This window comes from Suillus plorans (genome assembly GCF_016647745.1).
Source record: "Suillus plorans strain S12 chromosome Unknown HD556scaffold_130, whole genome shotgun sequence".
In the NCBI taxonomy this organism is placed as follows: domain Eukaryota; kingdom Fungi; phylum Basidiomycota; class Agaricomycetes; order Boletales; family Suillaceae; genus Suillus; species Suillus plorans.
The window spans coordinates 44839-61683 of NW_024537514.1; the positions used below are offsets into that span (position 1 = coordinate 44839).

The 16845-nt window shown below is 49.0% G+C and overlaps 6 protein-coding genes across 6 annotated transcripts; 5 read left to right on the forward strand and 1 right to left on the reverse strand.

Moving 5' to 3' along the window:
• Positions 1-561: 561 nt before the first annotated feature.
• Positions 562-3038, forward strand: HD556DRAFT_1451434 (uncharacterized protein; the record flags this gene model as incomplete). Its single annotated transcript, XM_041307956.1, has 2 exons — positions 562-614; positions 662-3038. 2 exons carry the CDS (start codon positions 562-564, stop codon positions 3036-3038), a joined length of 2430 nt encoding a protein of 809 aa, XP_041152236.1.
• A 581-nt stretch (positions 3039-3619) lies between these two features.
• HD556DRAFT_1314824 (uncharacterized protein) lies at positions 3620-5316 on the forward strand (the record flags this gene model as incomplete). Its single annotated transcript, XM_041301010.1, has 5 exons — positions 3620-3883; positions 4017-4167; positions 4291-4440; positions 4717-5011; positions 5064-5316. The coding sequence occupies 5 exons, from the start codon at positions 3620-3622 to the stop codon at positions 5314-5316; spliced, it is 1113 nt and encodes a 370-aa protein (XP_041152237.1).
• Positions 5317-6266: 950 nt separating this feature from the next.
• HD556DRAFT_1314825 (uncharacterized protein) lies at positions 6267-8406 on the reverse strand (the record flags this gene model as incomplete). The annotated part of the gene is made up of 5 exons (XM_041301011.1): positions 6267-6288; positions 6339-7487; positions 7540-7668; positions 7720-8105; positions 8158-8406. 5 exons carry the CDS (start codon positions 8404-8406, stop codon positions 6267-6269), a joined length of 1935 nt encoding a protein of 644 aa, XP_041152238.1.
• A 284-nt stretch (positions 8407-8690) lies between these two features.
• HD556DRAFT_1314826 (uncharacterized protein) lies at positions 8691-9455 on the forward strand (the record flags this gene model as incomplete). The annotated part of the gene is made up of 3 exons (XM_041301012.1): positions 8691-8778; positions 8829-9276; positions 9326-9455. 3 exons carry the CDS (start codon positions 8691-8693, stop codon positions 9453-9455), a joined length of 666 nt encoding a protein of 221 aa, XP_041152239.1.
• A 1011-nt stretch (positions 9456-10466) lies between these two features.
• On the forward strand, positions 10467-14083 carry HD556DRAFT_1451438 (uncharacterized protein; the record flags this gene model as incomplete). The annotated part of the gene is made up of 10 exons (XM_041307957.1): positions 10467-10853; positions 10910-11131; positions 11180-11545; positions 11598-11791; positions 11840-12005; positions 12059-12207; positions 12254-12651; positions 12702-13017; positions 13073-13737; positions 13791-14083. The coding sequence occupies 10 exons, from the start codon at positions 10467-10469 to the stop codon at positions 14081-14083; spliced, it is 3156 nt and encodes a 1051-aa protein (XP_041152240.1).
• A 615-nt stretch (positions 14084-14698) lies between these two features.
• On the forward strand, positions 14699-15803 carry HD556DRAFT_1451439 (uncharacterized protein; the record flags this gene model as incomplete). Its single annotated transcript, XM_041307958.1, has 2 exons — positions 14699-15570; positions 15626-15803. 2 exons carry the CDS (start codon positions 14699-14701, stop codon positions 15801-15803), a joined length of 1050 nt encoding a protein of 349 aa, XP_041152241.1.
• Between the last annotated feature and the right edge of the window lie 1042 nt (positions 15804-16845).

The following is a 16845-nucleotide window of genomic DNA, read 5'->3' on the forward strand; positions in this document are numbered from 1 at the left end:
ATCTGCTCCACTCTTTGCAATTCGGATATTCAAAATTCTCTGTTTGCTGCTGAACTATTTTATTCTGTGACCTGGCATCTACTACAGACGCAACGCATGTAGCCTTCGTAACACCAGACAGCTCACTAATAACCAAACACTCGGTTCTTGTTCTTGATGATCAGGTATTCGATACTCAATTAGTATCCACACATCTAAAAAAACGAGTATAGAATCATAAATAGGCGTACACGTCTGCTATTTGAGACGCGCAAGGTAAGCTGTTCCAGCAGTCTCCGGGACGATCCTTAACTGGATCGTTCCATCTAAAACAATAACAAGCTTCTACTCACAGAACTTCCCTGTTGTATGTACAAATCGTAAAAGGAAAAACTAAATTACATAAAAGAGGCATTGTTGACTAGAATCCTGATGAAGTTTTCACAGCGCACAACAGATCCCCTGATATTCAAACTTGGCTTTTTCCTTCGTCTGAAATGTCAATGGTCAGCAGGTTCAATTCTTAGACTGAACCAACGGAGTTACTGAGTGATAACACAGGCATCGCGTTTCTTCTCCCTGATGCCGAGTATATTTACCTACACTCAGGCTATCGCCGAGAGCTCAGACATTCCGTGAGTCTGGGAGAGTTCCTTCAATGTCATTGCTTAAGATGGACTAGAAAGTTGCCTCCATCGTTGGTACCACGTATTCGGCAGCAGGAATTGACATCCCTTATCGAAGAGCTTATCGATTGCAATCGGCCACATTCCTGTATCACTTGTACAGGTGGCCATGGGATTGGAAAGTCGGTGCTCGTCCTCCAAGCAATCCACGACCCATCTGTTTCCGCCACCTTTCGTCATCGTTGCTGGATCAATTGTCGTGCCCTCACCAACACATCAAACTTTCTTGAAATTTTGGCCAAGGAGATGGGCGTTCCTTGTACTGAGTTTTCCCCATCTGCGGGCGAAGTCCAGTTAGAGACACTAGTCGCTGCGATCCGACGGCTTTCTGTCGTACGTCGGGTTATCGTGCTCGATGATTTGGACCGCCTTTACGCCCTCGATAAATCATTCACAGATGCGGTCATCAAGTCACTCTCAAGCATTGATAAGCTCGTCCTTGTTTTGACTATCATTGGATGGACGTCCGATCCGCCCCACGAGATAGAGTATTTCTTGCAGCTGAAACCACTCTCTCCAGAGATGGCACGATATCTTTTCCAATCAGTTTACCCAGTTCCCCTCCAGCGAGACGCGCTGGACAAATTATTGGCACGTGTTAGGGGGATACCCCAATACATCATGATCCTTGCCGATCTCGTATACTGGAGTCGGCTTCAGCTCAAGGAGTTGGTCCGGATTGTTGACGACCCACAAAGCAATCTTTTGGGGATGCGAACTAATCATGATGTCAAATCTTTGGAAGAATCTATTCGTGCATATCCGCCAGAGGACAGGCTTGATCACCATGCACTCTATGTATTCCGTTTCCTTGCCTCGCTCCCCGGAGGCATATCACAAACCCAATTGCAGACACTGGTCGGATTACCTGTGGATACATTCGCCTCGGCTTGTAAACAGATATCAGCCTTAGCCTACTTGGACAGCGAGCCTGGTGACCATCTCATCCTATCAAGACCCCTCCGAGAATACGCCACCCGTACTTCTACATTAGATCCCCAAACCCAAGATATCTTCCTTAAACAGCTCATTGCGCTTATCGAAACAAAGGGAAGTCTTTGTCCAGGGACGCTCGACTTCCCTCAAAAGGTTCAGCAGTTCACGGCACAGAAGATCAATATTGAGAATATTCTCTTCACCTTCCTCGACATCGACTCCCCCATTGCGGTCGAAGCTGCCTTACATTTTTTGAAGCCGCGATGTGCAATGAAGCCCTCTTTGAAACTGGCGGCCAAGGTTGTGGAAGTTGCAGAGAGGAAAACAATGCATCTCCTTCCTTACGCCCTCCAAACCTTGGGGGAAGCACAATACAACCATAAGTTTGTAGGGGCTGCTGTACCACTTGCGAAAGCAGAGGCCCTCTTCAGCACCTCCAAGGACGATGCTAGTGTTGTAGGTGAGATGGAATGCCGTGTTCTCCAGGCAGAGTATGCTGCTCGTGGGAATGTAAATGGGACTGAGAAAGAGTGGAAACAAGCGGCAGAGTACGCACTCATGCGCTTGTCAACTTTGAGCAGCGAAATTGGAAAGCGGGGCTATGCGCACAGTCTCCTGACACTTGCTCGATTGTCGGAAGGCGAAGAACGAAATCTACTGGTCGCGAAAGCTCATACTCTCTTCAAGGATTTGGAAGATGGATACGGGCTGATCCTTTGTGACTTCTATTCTGGAGCATCAGTGCAGTCGGTGGTTAACTTGACCCTTAAATTCGAGGTCTTCATGGACTTTAAAATGGCAGCGACATGCTATACGACTGCATTTCACTGCGTCATTCCGGGTGTAGAATATATCAAGGTCAATGGGATCAGGGAATTGATCCTCGAGAAAGTCACCTGTCTACCCCAATTCCTCGATTGGCTGAAGAAAGCCATTGACCTTTATGAGCTTCTGGGACGGGATCTTGACGTTGCATTCTGCCAATACCATCTCGCCCAGCTTCTTCCACCTGCCCAGGCCATCGACCTATATTTCCAAGCCATTTACAAGTTCGCTCGCTCCGACTTTACCCATCACCGCGAGCGCAGCACTCTCGACCAGTGCTACTCGCTGGTAGAGGCGAAGGAGTACTCCGCAGCCGTCCCAATCCTTGAAATGCTGGAATATGAGATAGAATACTGTGGCAAGATCTTTCAGCTACGCTGTAAAGAGTTGCTTGTCGAGTGCCACTGCCGGTTGAATGCGAGGGGCCCGGCTCTTCAGGCTGTAAGAGAAACTATCAAGACCATGGAGGAGCTCGAGGCAAGTCCAGGACTGCAGAAGTACAAGCAGCTATTGATCACTCTGGATGGTACAAACACCCTGCCCTCGATTGCTCTCTGTGAAATTGTGCATGAGGGGCACGCTAGGCTTGTGGAAGTGGAGACGAACGTTTAAGGCTCAGAGTTTGCATCTAGTCATCGGTGTTGCCCGCTCAGTTGAATTGTTCGATACAGTCCAGTGTACGTACATGGCCAGAGCTTCGTACACCGCCAACTTGCCTACACCTGTTAGAACATCAGATTTTGTACATACGAATTCCCATGTGACTCCCATGTCGAAATCGCTCTAATGGCATATGGATCCAGGTATTTATGTAATGAGACCGTTTCAGTAACACTGGGATGTTTCGGATCCATGCGAGTAGATGGAGTGTTGAGTATCCTGTTATGACTCCGAGCTAGCTCGCTTGCCAGACTTGCCTCGAAAAAAAGTCCGAACACCTCACGGCATTCACGGGGTTCAAAGACCTAGGACACTCCCGGGATCTTCGCTTCAGCTCGCTTTAAGGAACAGTTGACGGCATCGCCTACGTGGATATACACCTTAATATAGGCAAGTCTGGCAACCAAGCTAGCTCGGAGTCATAACAGGGTGCGAGTAGATGATGTTGAATGGCACAGCCCTTCGGTTACAGCAAGTCGTGTCCCTGCTGATCGCTACACACAATCCTCTTCTTCCTCTCCTGGGTCGTTAGAATGGACCAGGCAGACCTCTCTCAATTACGCACTGAATTCATAAAGTTGGCCAATGACCTGGCCAGCTCCCGGCTGCGCGGAATCGACTTGGAAGATTTGAAGCTTCCAGAGGACTCTGAACTTGAACTTCGCCTCAAAAAAAGAGATAAATTCATGGCAAAAGTCAAGGCGTTCTTGGGCAGTTGCGATGGATTCTTGCAGCCTCTCGCAGGCATGAGTCCGATCGCAGCTCCCTTGTATGGTGGCCTGAAGTGTATCGTCACAGTGAGCTGGTCCTTGGATAGCACGCCTACATCTAGACACCACGTCCACAGATAGCTGCTGCCAAAGCGGAGATCCTAGACAATAGCGTCTATATTAATCCACATGGATCATGACTGATTCCGGTGTCACAGAGGTTATTTACGGTTTAAACGACGTCTTGGATGGTCTCCCCCTAATCATCCGATCCGAGCGGACGACAAACCTTTCCGAGCAACGTCACGCAATCATCTCGGCTTTCAAGGCATTTATCGCCTTCATGCAAATTCTGAGGGACTATATAGGCGGTGAGTACTTGGGTGTCATTGTCCTATCGAGGCTTTATTGAACCTCGAGTCTAGAAAAACACGAGTCAGTTATAACAAAGTGTATGTTTTTTTCTCAGTTTTATACGTGAACATGTGGCTAAGCAAAGACTTGGGTAGTCAAGAGGATTGCCAAGTCTCCGAATATACCGGGCAAGCTTCGGACTGCAAGAGAAGAGATGCGAGCGGCCCTTCATTCGGCACACTTCGGAACTTTCGTCGCTTATGTGGAGAATGAGCAACGATGGTATATTTGTAAGTAAAATTATTCCTTCAGGTATCTCCAATAATGATTGCCATTTTTCTTCCTTCCGTCTTTGATAGCGGAGCGAATATGAATCGTGAAACTCCTCCTTCATTGCACAAATTACAAAAATCACCTTGAGCTGTATCTGAATAAATCACGGTGCATTGAAAATCCCTGCACCTGGAGCAAATCCCACCCATCTATTGTAAATTGGCTATCAATGGAAACGTCTCCGAAGTTGTTTATTTCGGGAAAGCCAGGCACAGGAAAATCTGTCTTGGCAGCTCACGTGATTGACACAATTCAGAAGAAGGAGGAGGATGCTGGTCACCGTGGAGTATTGCTTTACTACTTCTGTGGAGCGGATCCCGCAGCAGATCAGTATTCCGATGTACGACAAGAGGCTTCGTCAAAAGCAATCCTCATGACTTTATTGCGGCAAATTGTGTCGGCATGCCATCACAGCATAGCGGGTTTTGGCGAGGTGCTGGAGTATGTGGACTATGAGCGCAACGAGCTTTCAGAGAAGGGGCTGCGGACACGGATTGCAAATTTACTGGAGTCGTTCGACACGGTCAGGTACGCATGCTGTCGCCCTTATTGCTTACTCTTGCTTACTTCGTCTTTGAAGGATCATCATTGACGCCGTAGATTGTTGCGAAAACCGTGCATTTCAGCAGGACGGATTGATCCCATGGATACTTAACAACATGCCTGCGCATGCGTATATCCTTCTTACCGCATGCCGAAATCCGTACGTGACCAGTTTGCTCGATGGGCTGCCCACGATAGCTATGGGAAGTGACAGCACTACACAATCCGATCTTGAGGCGTACGCGCGTCACGTCACTCAACTTTACATAGGGGAGGCTATACTGTCATAATTATTGATACAAAGTCAGGCATTGTAGAACAACAGTTATGCATACTCACCTAGGATCCCCACCCCCCATAGAGTATGCATACAGGGGAGAATCCCTCGAGGAAGCATACAGATGCGGAAGCCTGCCTTCTGGCACTTCTCGGGCGTCTCCGTATGCCCTAATTAGGATATACCAAACTGTTGCTCTAAAAATACAATCGGTTGGAACTTCTCGGGCATCTCCGTGTGCCCTAATCAGGATATACCAATCTGTTGCTCTAAAAATACAATCAGTTGGAACTTCTCGGGAGTCTCCGTGTGCCCTATGATGGCTGGAACTTCTCGGACGTCTCCGTGTGCCCTAATTAGGACATACCAAAACTGTCTCTCTAAAAATACAATCAGCATGGTGGTTCTCTGGGTTCTTTTCCCATTTTACGTGATCAGCAGGTCCCAAACAGGACGGCGGCATAGCTGCATGTGTTTGTTTTGACTTTGCAAGTATGAATGAACCAATATCACGTGATGTGTCAGTGAACTTGAAATTCACACCAAGTCTCGCGGATGAACCAATATCGCGTGATGTTCAGCGAACTTGAAATTCACACGAAGTCTCTCGGTTTTGACTTTGCCAATGAAATTCACACCAAGTCTCGTGGTTTTGACTTTGCCAATGAAATTCACACCAAGTCTCGCAGTTTTGACTTTGCGAAGTATGAATGAATGAATATCACGTGATGTCAGCAAACTTGGATTTCACCCCAAGTCTCCCGAAAATTTACACTAAGTCTCGCGAGTGACTTTGACGAGCCTGGGTATTCAATGGAGCAAGAAAACAATGTGTATTTTGAGGGACATTATATAAACATGTGAATAAGGTGAGTACTACGCCAGTGTCATGCCATGAAGACTGCGCGCCACAAACAAAAAGGACAAGAAATCGATCAGCAGATAAAATTTGGTATCCGCTGCTCAAGGAGCTGACTTGCGTGGCCTGGATCAAGACGTTATAGTCCGAATCAACAAGCAAAAAAATAAACTTACTTTCGTGCCCTTTTGTGAGTGCCAATGCTATTGGCTTCTGCTAGACGTGTTGACGGCACATGTGTGCGACTGCTGCGTCGCACAGACTGATTCGGTATGTCCTCAAGAGGCATCCTCATACGTGGCGAGGATGTGATAGGTGCTGGTACCTGAGAAGCCTTGGAAGCAGGAGACGTAGTCTTGGTAGGCGCGGCAGGAAGAGATGGTGTTGCAGGCGTGGTCAGCGCAGGTGTTGCAGGCGTGGTCAGTGCAGCAGGAAGAGATGAAGTCATAGACGTGGTCAGCGCAGTAGGAAGAGATGAAGTCGCAGGAGACGTAGTTAGCATGGCAGGAAGAGGAGATGGAGTCACAGGCTCCAGCAGCTGCGCAGCAGTAGGCGAAGAAGCCATGGCAGAGGGAAAGGAGGTAGTAGGGGGCAAATCAAATGCCGCCGGAAGTGGCGGAGGTATGACTTCTGCCAGAGAAGGAGTTTGGGTGGCCCGAGAAGGCACGGGAGATGACGGGGGAGAATCACCAAACCTGTCGTACATAGATTTTGATTTCCCCTTATATGGCCGAGGACGAGGACGACGAGGACGATTCACACTGCCTGATCCAAGACGAGCCATAGCGCTACGAAGACGGGGAGGAGTAAGTTGGCCGGGATAAGGAGGCAGCGTTGGGAGTGACATTTGCCACGAGTCGACATGCTCTTCTGGTCCGATTGTGTAAAGCGTGTCATCAGACATCATAGGAGGCTCAATTGAGGCTCCCATGCTACCCTCATAGAGCGTGTTGTCGGACATCATAAGCGGCTCTAGGAGCGTGTCGTCGGACATCATAAGCGGCTCTAGCGATGCGCCAAGGAATCCCAGGGAGTTGTCGAATGACTCATCTTGGCGGATCTCGTCGGGAAGCACGTTAGCCGCTGGCAGAGTAAGGTCAGGCGAGGTAGCGACTGTGGAGGAAGCGTGGGTAGCCACTGGCAGAGTAAGGTCAGGCGAGGTAGCAACTGTGGAGGAAGCGTGGGTAGCCGCTGGCAGAGTAAAATCAGGCGAGGTAGCGAAGGCGCCCTTGAGGAACATGGTGAACGGTTCGACGAGACGCGAGTGATGGTCTGGGAGTGCTTCACGGAAGGTGAGGCCAGTAGACCCCTTCCCGTGGTGAAAGCTGTGAAGAATATTGTCAGTATCGATGCGGTAGGCATGCTGTGTGTCCCTACCTGAAAACGCGAACATCTCCGGCCACACGTGGGTCTGGTCCTCCAAGGTAAATACTTCCATACCAGCCAGTAGTTTCTTGAATAGTCTGTAGAAGTTGCCCGACTACGGCACTGAGGCCTTCGATGTACCTGCATGAACATGAACTTCAATATAATAGCATGTTTTGGGAATGTACTTACTGCATACGCGCCGACTCATCAGGATTGTGTAGTGCCTCCAGTTCAGCCTTCGCCTTCTCAGCACGGCGCTCACACTCCATCTTCGCCTCCCACTCCATTTTCTTCACGTATTCTTGTCCACGAGCACTCATTGCCTTGGCAGCTTCCACGCGAAGTCCGGACATGCGATTCTGTCGGGTGTATTCACCATTCTTCAAGTGAGCCTGGATGTCTTCCTTGACCGAGGACCCAGACTGATATTCAGTATGAATGAAGTGTTTAACGGCGGTTGGCCCACGTGTGCGCTCGGTGGAGGAGCCCATCAACTTCGTGATGGTTTTGGTGAATTGTGTGATTCGTGCTCGCCCCACGGCTGAGGCGTTGCGGTAGAAGTAAGAACGTAGTTGCTGATTTTGGTATAAGCGATTGAATATGAAATTATAAATACAATACACTTACGGCCTTACGCTGCTTAAGATGGTGTCCTAAGCTAATGTGTTGCTCTTTTGAGAGCTGTTCTTCCGTAAGTACCACGCCAGTTTCATCCTTGAAGTGCACTGCGGCCTCGGGCCACTTTGTGAACCATTGAGCATTTACCTCTGACAAGTACGTAGAAACATTGCCCTGCAGCTGGCTCAATTGAAACCCATCCATCTTCTCTGACAGCCAAGCCGACTGTTCGCGCGACATCCACGAGGCTCCAGGCATCTGATCAACCGATATTAACCTCAAATGAATGACATAAGTCTGTATTTGGTACGTACTGTGTGTTTTTTTACTCTTGACTCCGCGATGGTGACCCAGAGTGTGGTATGCAAACACACCCGGGCGGGATTTGAACCTTAATAGGTCATCAACCAATGAGCTCCCATGGATAAGTGGAAGTTACCGATGAGTATTAAATCTGCCCATCAAACGGCATCCAGAATTAGTTCGTTACCCACATAACGTTTACCCGTCAGTAATACTCCCGCTTTGCTCGTTCGTTTAAAATGAAGGTCTTCCCCCACTTTGGCGAGGAGCAGACGTTCAGTCTGTCCGAACTTGCAAGCGCAGTGGAACTCATCCGCACTCAAAATGGTATGCCCCAAGTTTCTTAACTCAACCCCTGCTCACTAATGTCCTTGTAGCCATCATGGATGCCCACCATGTGGGTAGTGAGACTCAGCTCTTGAGTGGGCGCTGCCCTACTTGTGGCACCGACATCCAGATACCTTCACCTCCAGAAGATGAGAGTCCAGCGCTCTCATCTCCTGCTCCTGGTGTTATCGTCAACCCGACTCTGTCCGCTACATTGACTGCCATTTCCACTATTCCAGCTGCTCAGGCTCCTTCCACTGCTCCAGAAGTTGGAAGTGCAGCAAGCGCTGGACTCCCTACCTCTGCTCCGGCCGCTGTGGGCCCCAATCCCCCAGCTGCAGCTAGACTCCCTACCGTTTCAGCCACTCAAACGGCTTTGGTTCCTCAGACCGCTCCAGTTCATGAGACTGCCGTGGTTTGCGCTACTGCTGCTGGCACATCTTCCTCGCGCTGGTACGTTGTCACTGTGGGGCGCAAAACGGGTGTCTTCCAAGGCTGGTGTGTACATTCAATTTGGCTAAGTCAAAGTTTTTAACATCTTCACCAGGCACAACGTCCATCAGCATGTGATTGGTGTCCCAGGCGCTTGCTTTGCACGCCACTCCAGCCTTGCTGCCGCTCAGGCTGCATATTCCGAGGCCGTCAACGATGGTGGGATCATGGAGGTGCCGCTCTAGTAGATACATACCAATACCACGTCGTGCTACATACCCATTCATGTACCGTTTTGCCATCTTGTCGTGTTTGCTCTCTTGAATGTTATTTGCGTACTGCACTTTGATTCGTCACTCTCGGTTATTGAGCTATCGATTTGTGTTCAAAAATGTGAGATGGTATTAAATAATAAATGTCCCGAAGTTGTGGCGGTGACGCTTGAGTGACAGTGCTTAGCTACAAGCACTTTGTTTGGCCAGGTAGAGGGGTTTGAATTTCGCCTTGAACGTATACCACTTTATTCCACATTTTCAACATCGCTCTACAATTTCATGGGACGACATCGTAAACCCTCGCCCGAACGTCAGGCCACACGAAAACACTCCAAGCGCTTATATTATATGTCGTAAGGCTCTAGCATGTTGCACTGTCGTTTGTTTAATCAACTATTTGCTAGGCATCTAGGGGATGAGAGAATTAAGGCAAGACTAAGGTGGAGACGACGTCAAGGTGCTAACGAGGCAAGTTCATTTATGATAGCTTCAATAAGTTACGCTCATTTGAATACAGGCTACACTAAACGCCTTTCAGGCGATGGAAGATATGTGGACTCGCACGTATACAGGGTGCCGAAATCATAACGGGTGTCGGGATCGTTTCGTCGCGGTTTCTCAAGCCGTGGATGAACGGGGCTGGGATGTAGTTAGACCAGAGTTCATGGGGGAGCTAACTGTCGCTCAGGATTTCACAAAAGAAGCTGAGGCGCTATCCACTTTGGTTGACAATCTCAACGGACCTTGCACTCAGCAGCTCAAATCAGAATGCTTGCGTCTGCTTCGTTTTGCTCGTTTGTGGTTGACCTCAGAGGAGGAAATTCTTTGTCTGATGGAACAAGGGCAAGACATCCTCGATGAGGTGTTCTTTGCTGAGAAGTTGATATGGCAGGCAGGTTGATGAGTATTTACTATGTACCATATTAGTCATAAGGTAGTTCTGTTTATTGAACGTTGCATTTGCACTTTTTTATCAGCGCCATGGTCAAAGGCCGTTATGGGCGCAAGCTCACCAGACTGCAGAAACAGTTCTGTGAAGAAAATGGTGCTCGACACGCTGCTCAAGCTGCTGCTGCTCAAAACCCAACTGCAAAACGCCTGCGCAATGTTGACAGTAGCCACGATCTTCACGCACACACATCTATTGATGTTACGAACATGGGCCATCCCTCTGTCAGAACTGTGTACTACCCAGCACCCAAAGTCACACCGGCAACACCTGCACGTACAGAGGCCGATGGAAGTATCTCGGAGACTTTCAACTTAGAAACCAATTTCGACGCTGTGGACGACGCTTACGTTGACTTTCTGGCGGAACAAAACACAAACGCTGAGCCTGTGAAAAGCAAACGAGATCGTACTCCAGGGGTGGGTGCATTGACCAATCTCCTGTTTACTGATGAAGATAACTTACCGCGTTCCAGGATGATCCACAAAAACTATGGGCACGGGAGAGAGATAGTTTCTTGAAGGAATTCATCAGGCTTGAGGCACGAGGAGATGCTCCTTGGAGCCACGCATGTCATGGCCTACCAGACTGTGCGAACGAACCTACAGTTCGTTGCAGAGATTGTGAAGGGCTCCAACTCTATTGTCGGTCTTGCATTGTGTCGCTTCACAGTGCGATGCCATTGCACAATGTTGAGGTAATTTTCCCCCATCCATTATCACTCAAGTTCACAGTTATCGTATAGATTTGGACGAACACATACTTTCAGCGGATTTCCCTTCGGGATTTGGGTCTATGCATTCAACTCGGCCACCCAGCAGGCATCCAGTGCGACAATCCTGTTCACGCATTCGACTTCACAGTTTTGGACATAAATGGTATACATAGTGTCTCGCTCTTTTTCTGTAATTGCGCAACTGCCAAGACACGTACGATCCAAATCTTACGCTCACGATGGTACCCTGCGACATCAACTGATCCACGAACCGCCGCCACCTTCCGTCTTCTCGACAATTTCCAAATGTACACCTTCGAGTCCAAAGGCTCTGCCTTCGAATATTGGCAGACTCTGTCTCACCTGTCAGACAATACGGGAACGAATCCGCCCAAGGTATGTATTGATATGTATTATTTTTCCATCCATCAACTTATATTAATTCTAGGACCGTTACGAGGCTCTCTTGCGAATGAGTCGACAATACCGACATTTGCTAGCTCTCAAGCGAGCTGGTCGTGCGCACGATGTCCATGGAGTACTGGGTACGAAGCCTGGGGAGCTCGCTGTCCCATGCCCTGCTTGCCCTCAACCTGGCAGAAATCTCCCGCCAGGTTGGGACAGTGCTCCTCCAAATGACAGGTTAGTTATTTCCCCCTCTGTGTACGCTGTCAGCTTACCTGTGTATAGATGGTTATTTGCCTTGTTTCTTGGAATTGATGCAAACTTCCGAATGTGCCGCCGTAATAAGTCATCGGAAGAAGTGGATCCAAGCCTGAGCACGGGGTGGGCATACTTCGTAGAGGAATCGAGCTTCAAAGGGCTGTTGGCCGAGCATGCTGGACAAACTCAAGAGGTAAGGTGTAATGGTCTCGTTAATTCTATTGGAGTTCTAACTCTACGTTTTAGAAAAGCTCTTGTGCTAGCCACAATGCGGTGAACTTGGCGGATTCCAAGAACGTGCGCGGCCTCGCAGCGACAGGCATTGGCACTGTTGTCTGTGCGAGGCACAACTTCAAGCGGCCGTCTGCCGTCAGAGATCTCCAAAAGGGCGAGAAGTGAGTATCGTTTGTATTCTGTTCACGCTCACTAATGAATTATCAGATACGTGAACATGGACTTTTTATTTTTCTCAACGTTGACACATTCCAGTGACCTGGCGGTCTTTAATATATCATACGATATTGCGTGCCAGTGGAGCAAACACCTCTGGACACGCATGTCACGCTATCCTTCGACACTTCATTTTTCTCCTGGCGGCAAGACGATCACATTTCTCGTACCCAAGTTCCACCTCCCAGCACACATTCCCGCTTGTCAAACCACCTTCTCATTCAATCTCATTAAAGGCATGGCCAGAACGGATGGGGAAGCACCGGAGAGAGCATGGTCAAATATTAATCCCGTGGCAACCAGTACCCGTGAGATGGGCCCTGGCTCGAGGCGGGATACCCTCGACGACCATTTCAGTGATTGGAATTGGCGCAAGGTCTGCAACTTCGGTACGCCCGCTTGATTTCTTATATTCCCTGGTATCTGACCTCTCTGACAGGGCCCTTTCTCTTGCAAAAGTTGAAGGAAGCTATCCCACAGTGGGACCAACATGTGTTGGACCTGAGGGACTTTGAGGAGGCCATTCCAACAGAGAGCCTTACATCATGGCGTCAAATGGTGGAAGAATGGGAGGCTGACCGCTCCAAACCTAATCCGTTCGAATCGGCCGCTGTCCCTATAACTCAAGCTTCTGTCCGCCTTGAACTTTCGCAAGCTGAAGCGGATCAGCTCAAACGTGGCTTGGATGTCTCCTTGCATGCTGAAGTGTCGCCAAGTGTCTTAATAGCAGCTGGAATAGATCTGGAAGCGCAGCAGTGAGTACAATGTTCATTACCTGGACGGACACACAACTAATCAATGATTTATTAGACGCCGCCTTGCCACTGATAAGGCAGTCGTCGGTATGCACTCCACTGATATCCAGCTTTCAGCCTTACAGCAGCGGACAAATACGTTGCGCCGCCGACTGGAGCACTGGGCGAAAATCCAAACTCTCTATATGCCGTATGTTGCGCGACTGCGAGAGACCGACGACTTGGGCCCCGGGTCTGAGGAAGAAGCAGTCCATAACATCAAGTTGTGGCTACCTTCTGCAGTCCTCAGACTACCCATGCATTGCGACACTAACCTCACACGTATTGAGTGGCAGCTCCGCGTTGCTCAGGCTCATGAGGCCTTACACGAACTTCATCAGAATTTGCGTCTCAAACGCCACCTTACGGGATTCAAGAGAGATTGGATTACGGGACAGCGCGCTCACACACGGTCGCGAGGTATCATCAACACCATTCAAAAGAAGATCGATGCTGCTGCGACCAAGTATAACATTGCTTGGAGTGCACTCGAAGTTCTGGCTGAGGCGCTCTTGGAGGTAGAGTGGATGAACCAGTTCCCAAAGCTGGAGAAAGATGATATACGGGGAATGACGGAAGCGCAAGCTGCCAGTGAATCCCAGACTGAGGGACGGAGACTGGTGGCTATCTCATGGATATGGAAGCAGTCCCATGGCGCTGGGCAAGAAGAACTATCCGACGGTGAGTGATCTATTCGAGTAAGTTTGGGCCCTTCTAAGTCGAGGGTTTTCTAGCGATGCGTATAGAATGGTGTAAGGCGCGCGCACGGGCCAGTCGGTGGTCTGAGGAAGTCGAGCTCCTCCAGGAGGAAATGCGGCGGGTGTCTGCCTTCTTGGAGTGGCAAACAGATTGGTGGAAGGACCGCACTACCCCGAGGACATGGCTAGATGAGATGGAGAACGAAGGGGCGAGTGCATATGCCCATCGGCAGGCAGCTGTCCGTCAAGCAATGCGTGCACAATGCATCTCCATCTGGAGTGTCGTGCCTGGTCTTGTTGCTTTCTCTTCGGTCATTTCACCCACGTAGGACATTTTTGCATATGTTTTTGCTATCTCAGTTGTGTCGCTATTATCTAAAGGAGCAATATTGATATGTTTTGCTATCGTCAGATTCACTTTTTTTGCCCTTTTAGGGTACGGATATGATACTCAGGAACACAGAAGGTAGTACTTCCAGGAACACGGAGGGCAGAAGCACAGGGCGCAGTATAGTCAGATCTCCCTCTCGATACGCAGGTTTAAAATAGCACGCAGAACATAGGAATATGGAGATCTCCGAGGCGCAGGTTTAAAATAGCACGCAGAACATAGGAATATGGAGATCTCCGATCCAGGGAGCACTGGAAAGGGGCGGGCATTGGTTCCCCAGCAGAGTATGCATACAAGAAGCATGAGGGATGGCTACTGAGTATGCATAACTATACTTCTACAATGGCCAGGTAGTATTAATACTCCTGCTAGGGTGTGGTGCATAGGGTCAGATGATCCTGATGAAGCTTATTTCATCCAAAATCTTGTCGGGCGATCCGAGAATATGTTTCAGTACATATTATTAGTGAAGAACCTGACACAGCATCTTCATCTGTACAATCGAGAGACACGGTCCCAGCTCCTGAACGACACTCCGCTAGGCATCTTCAAAATGTACAAGTACTATCTGGCTGTCCAGCTTCAGCGATTCTCCGACTTTGACCAAACGCAACTTGGACGTGTCCTGGAGATCCTTTTGCAGCTCCTCACGTTTTCTCCAAGCCCCGTCACTCCATTAATATTCCTGCAGGCGTTGCGGTCATGTCCTTCAATCCAGGGGCTGGAACTTAACCCGGAAACAGATGGTCTTGCTATTGATCTTGCACAGAACGTTGCAGGCGTTCTATTCGATGTTCGAGTGACCTCCACAGGAGTACGACATTTGGTCGCAGTCCATAGCACACTTTCCGAATATTTTCTCGACCCTGATAACTATCAGAAATACAATCCAAATAATCTTAGCCCAGCCACGCAGGAAGCGCTAGTATCACTACACAATGCTGTTGGAGAGACAGGTCCGAAATCCCTGCTCGAGCTTTGCTGCAACGGGCTTCAAGATCCAGATTTTAACAGATTTCTCCATCAGTATCAGTACGCTGCTGATTTTTGTCGCCAAAATCTCGATGATACCTCAAATAGAGATGTTCAGCCCGATATATCTCGACAGGAAAGCGATTGTGAAAGGCTCCAAGCGCAGCTTTGGCGGGATCCTGCGTTTTCGGTTTGCGACTCGCTGGCGGTTGAAGGAAGTTGGATGGACCGACAGTGGAACTCCCTAAAAGAAGATGGGGAATGGTTCAGGGAGCGTTCGGATATTATGAAGGATTACGAGTCGTTAGATGAAGAGACTCTGGTCCCGCCTCTCCGCCTCCAAGTTTCCCGATGGCGCAATGTCGTTTTTCCCCGTATGAAAAAGCAATTGGAGCTCAGGCAAAACGCATTATCAGAGCTGCGAACCAGACATTTGAGTGCGTATGCGTTTAGGTAAGTTAGTTCAGGCTATCTTTACGATGAAATTGAAATAGGTTGCTCTGGATAGGAACACGCTTAGTGATGTTCCGGCCCGGCTTAGGCTCGGCTTCGAAGGGCTTAGGCTCACAAAAATTCAGAGCCTAGGCCGTGAGCCCAAGCCAGCCCAAAGCCGGGGCTTGGGGGAGCCAACGGACAGAGCAGCTTTGCGAAGCCAACGGACAGATCAAGCATTAGTGGTAGTCTAATTACAATGTGTCTAAATCAATTAAAAAAAGTATCAATGGGATTCTGGATAGTCTAGAACGTTCAGCTCAAATGTTATCGGAAAGAAAGACACACTCAGAATCTCTTCTCAAGAAGAACTAGCATTTGAAAGAGGACAAGTAACGAGTCCATCTTCAGCTCAACACCAGTCGTCGGCGGGCATTCAAATATTCATAGTACATCGTCCTTCGTAGCCTTGCAATGGCATGTCAGCAAAGTGGTGTTGCTCTCGATCGACCTTGAGGTTGCAACTTGAACCCGTGCTGGAGCCTGGGAACGCACAAGGATCGCAGGCTCATTCATGGCCGCCCATGATGACTTTTATCATCGCTCCCTTGGAAGAAAGCAACTTCAGTCTCCGAGCGTCGAAGCGTACAGTAATGGAGTGAGGCAAAGAGAGTTGGTGATCTCCACCGATTATATTACATTCAACAAGCGACTACCTTGTCCGTTAGAATGGGAATTAGGTGGATGTGCCTCATTGGATACGGACCTCTAGTGTTGAACCAACAATTGAACATAGGCCACAACTTGGTTGCCGCCACCCTGCGCCAGTCAGACTTCGTTAAAGCTGGGCGTTACGAATGCATCACAAGTCCAAGAATGTGTCCAGGACCATAAGGCATTTGTATTTGTTGACACTATTTGAAACAACGCTGGCTATACCATTATGTGTTGGTGAAGCTGTCACGGTTGCCAGAAGTCTACGAGTCGTCTGTGAATGAGTGTCCGAATATTGGTATCTGTTACAATAACATGTAACCGAGAACCCCTCCTACGGAGGTCATCATGACCTTAGCCCCTATCCCGCCATATGCACCATCTTGGAAGACTTACCGACTCAACAGAGACTCGTAGAGACACCTAGAACGGCCTGGATGCCGTTAAATGACCTAGACCAGCCTAGGCTACATCTGGACGGACCTAGATGGTCCTCGACCCGGATCATGGAGAAGCTCTGCTTCATGGTCAGAAGAGAAGCCGCATGCCGCAGCATGCGCAGTTAAACTACAAGGCATGTTT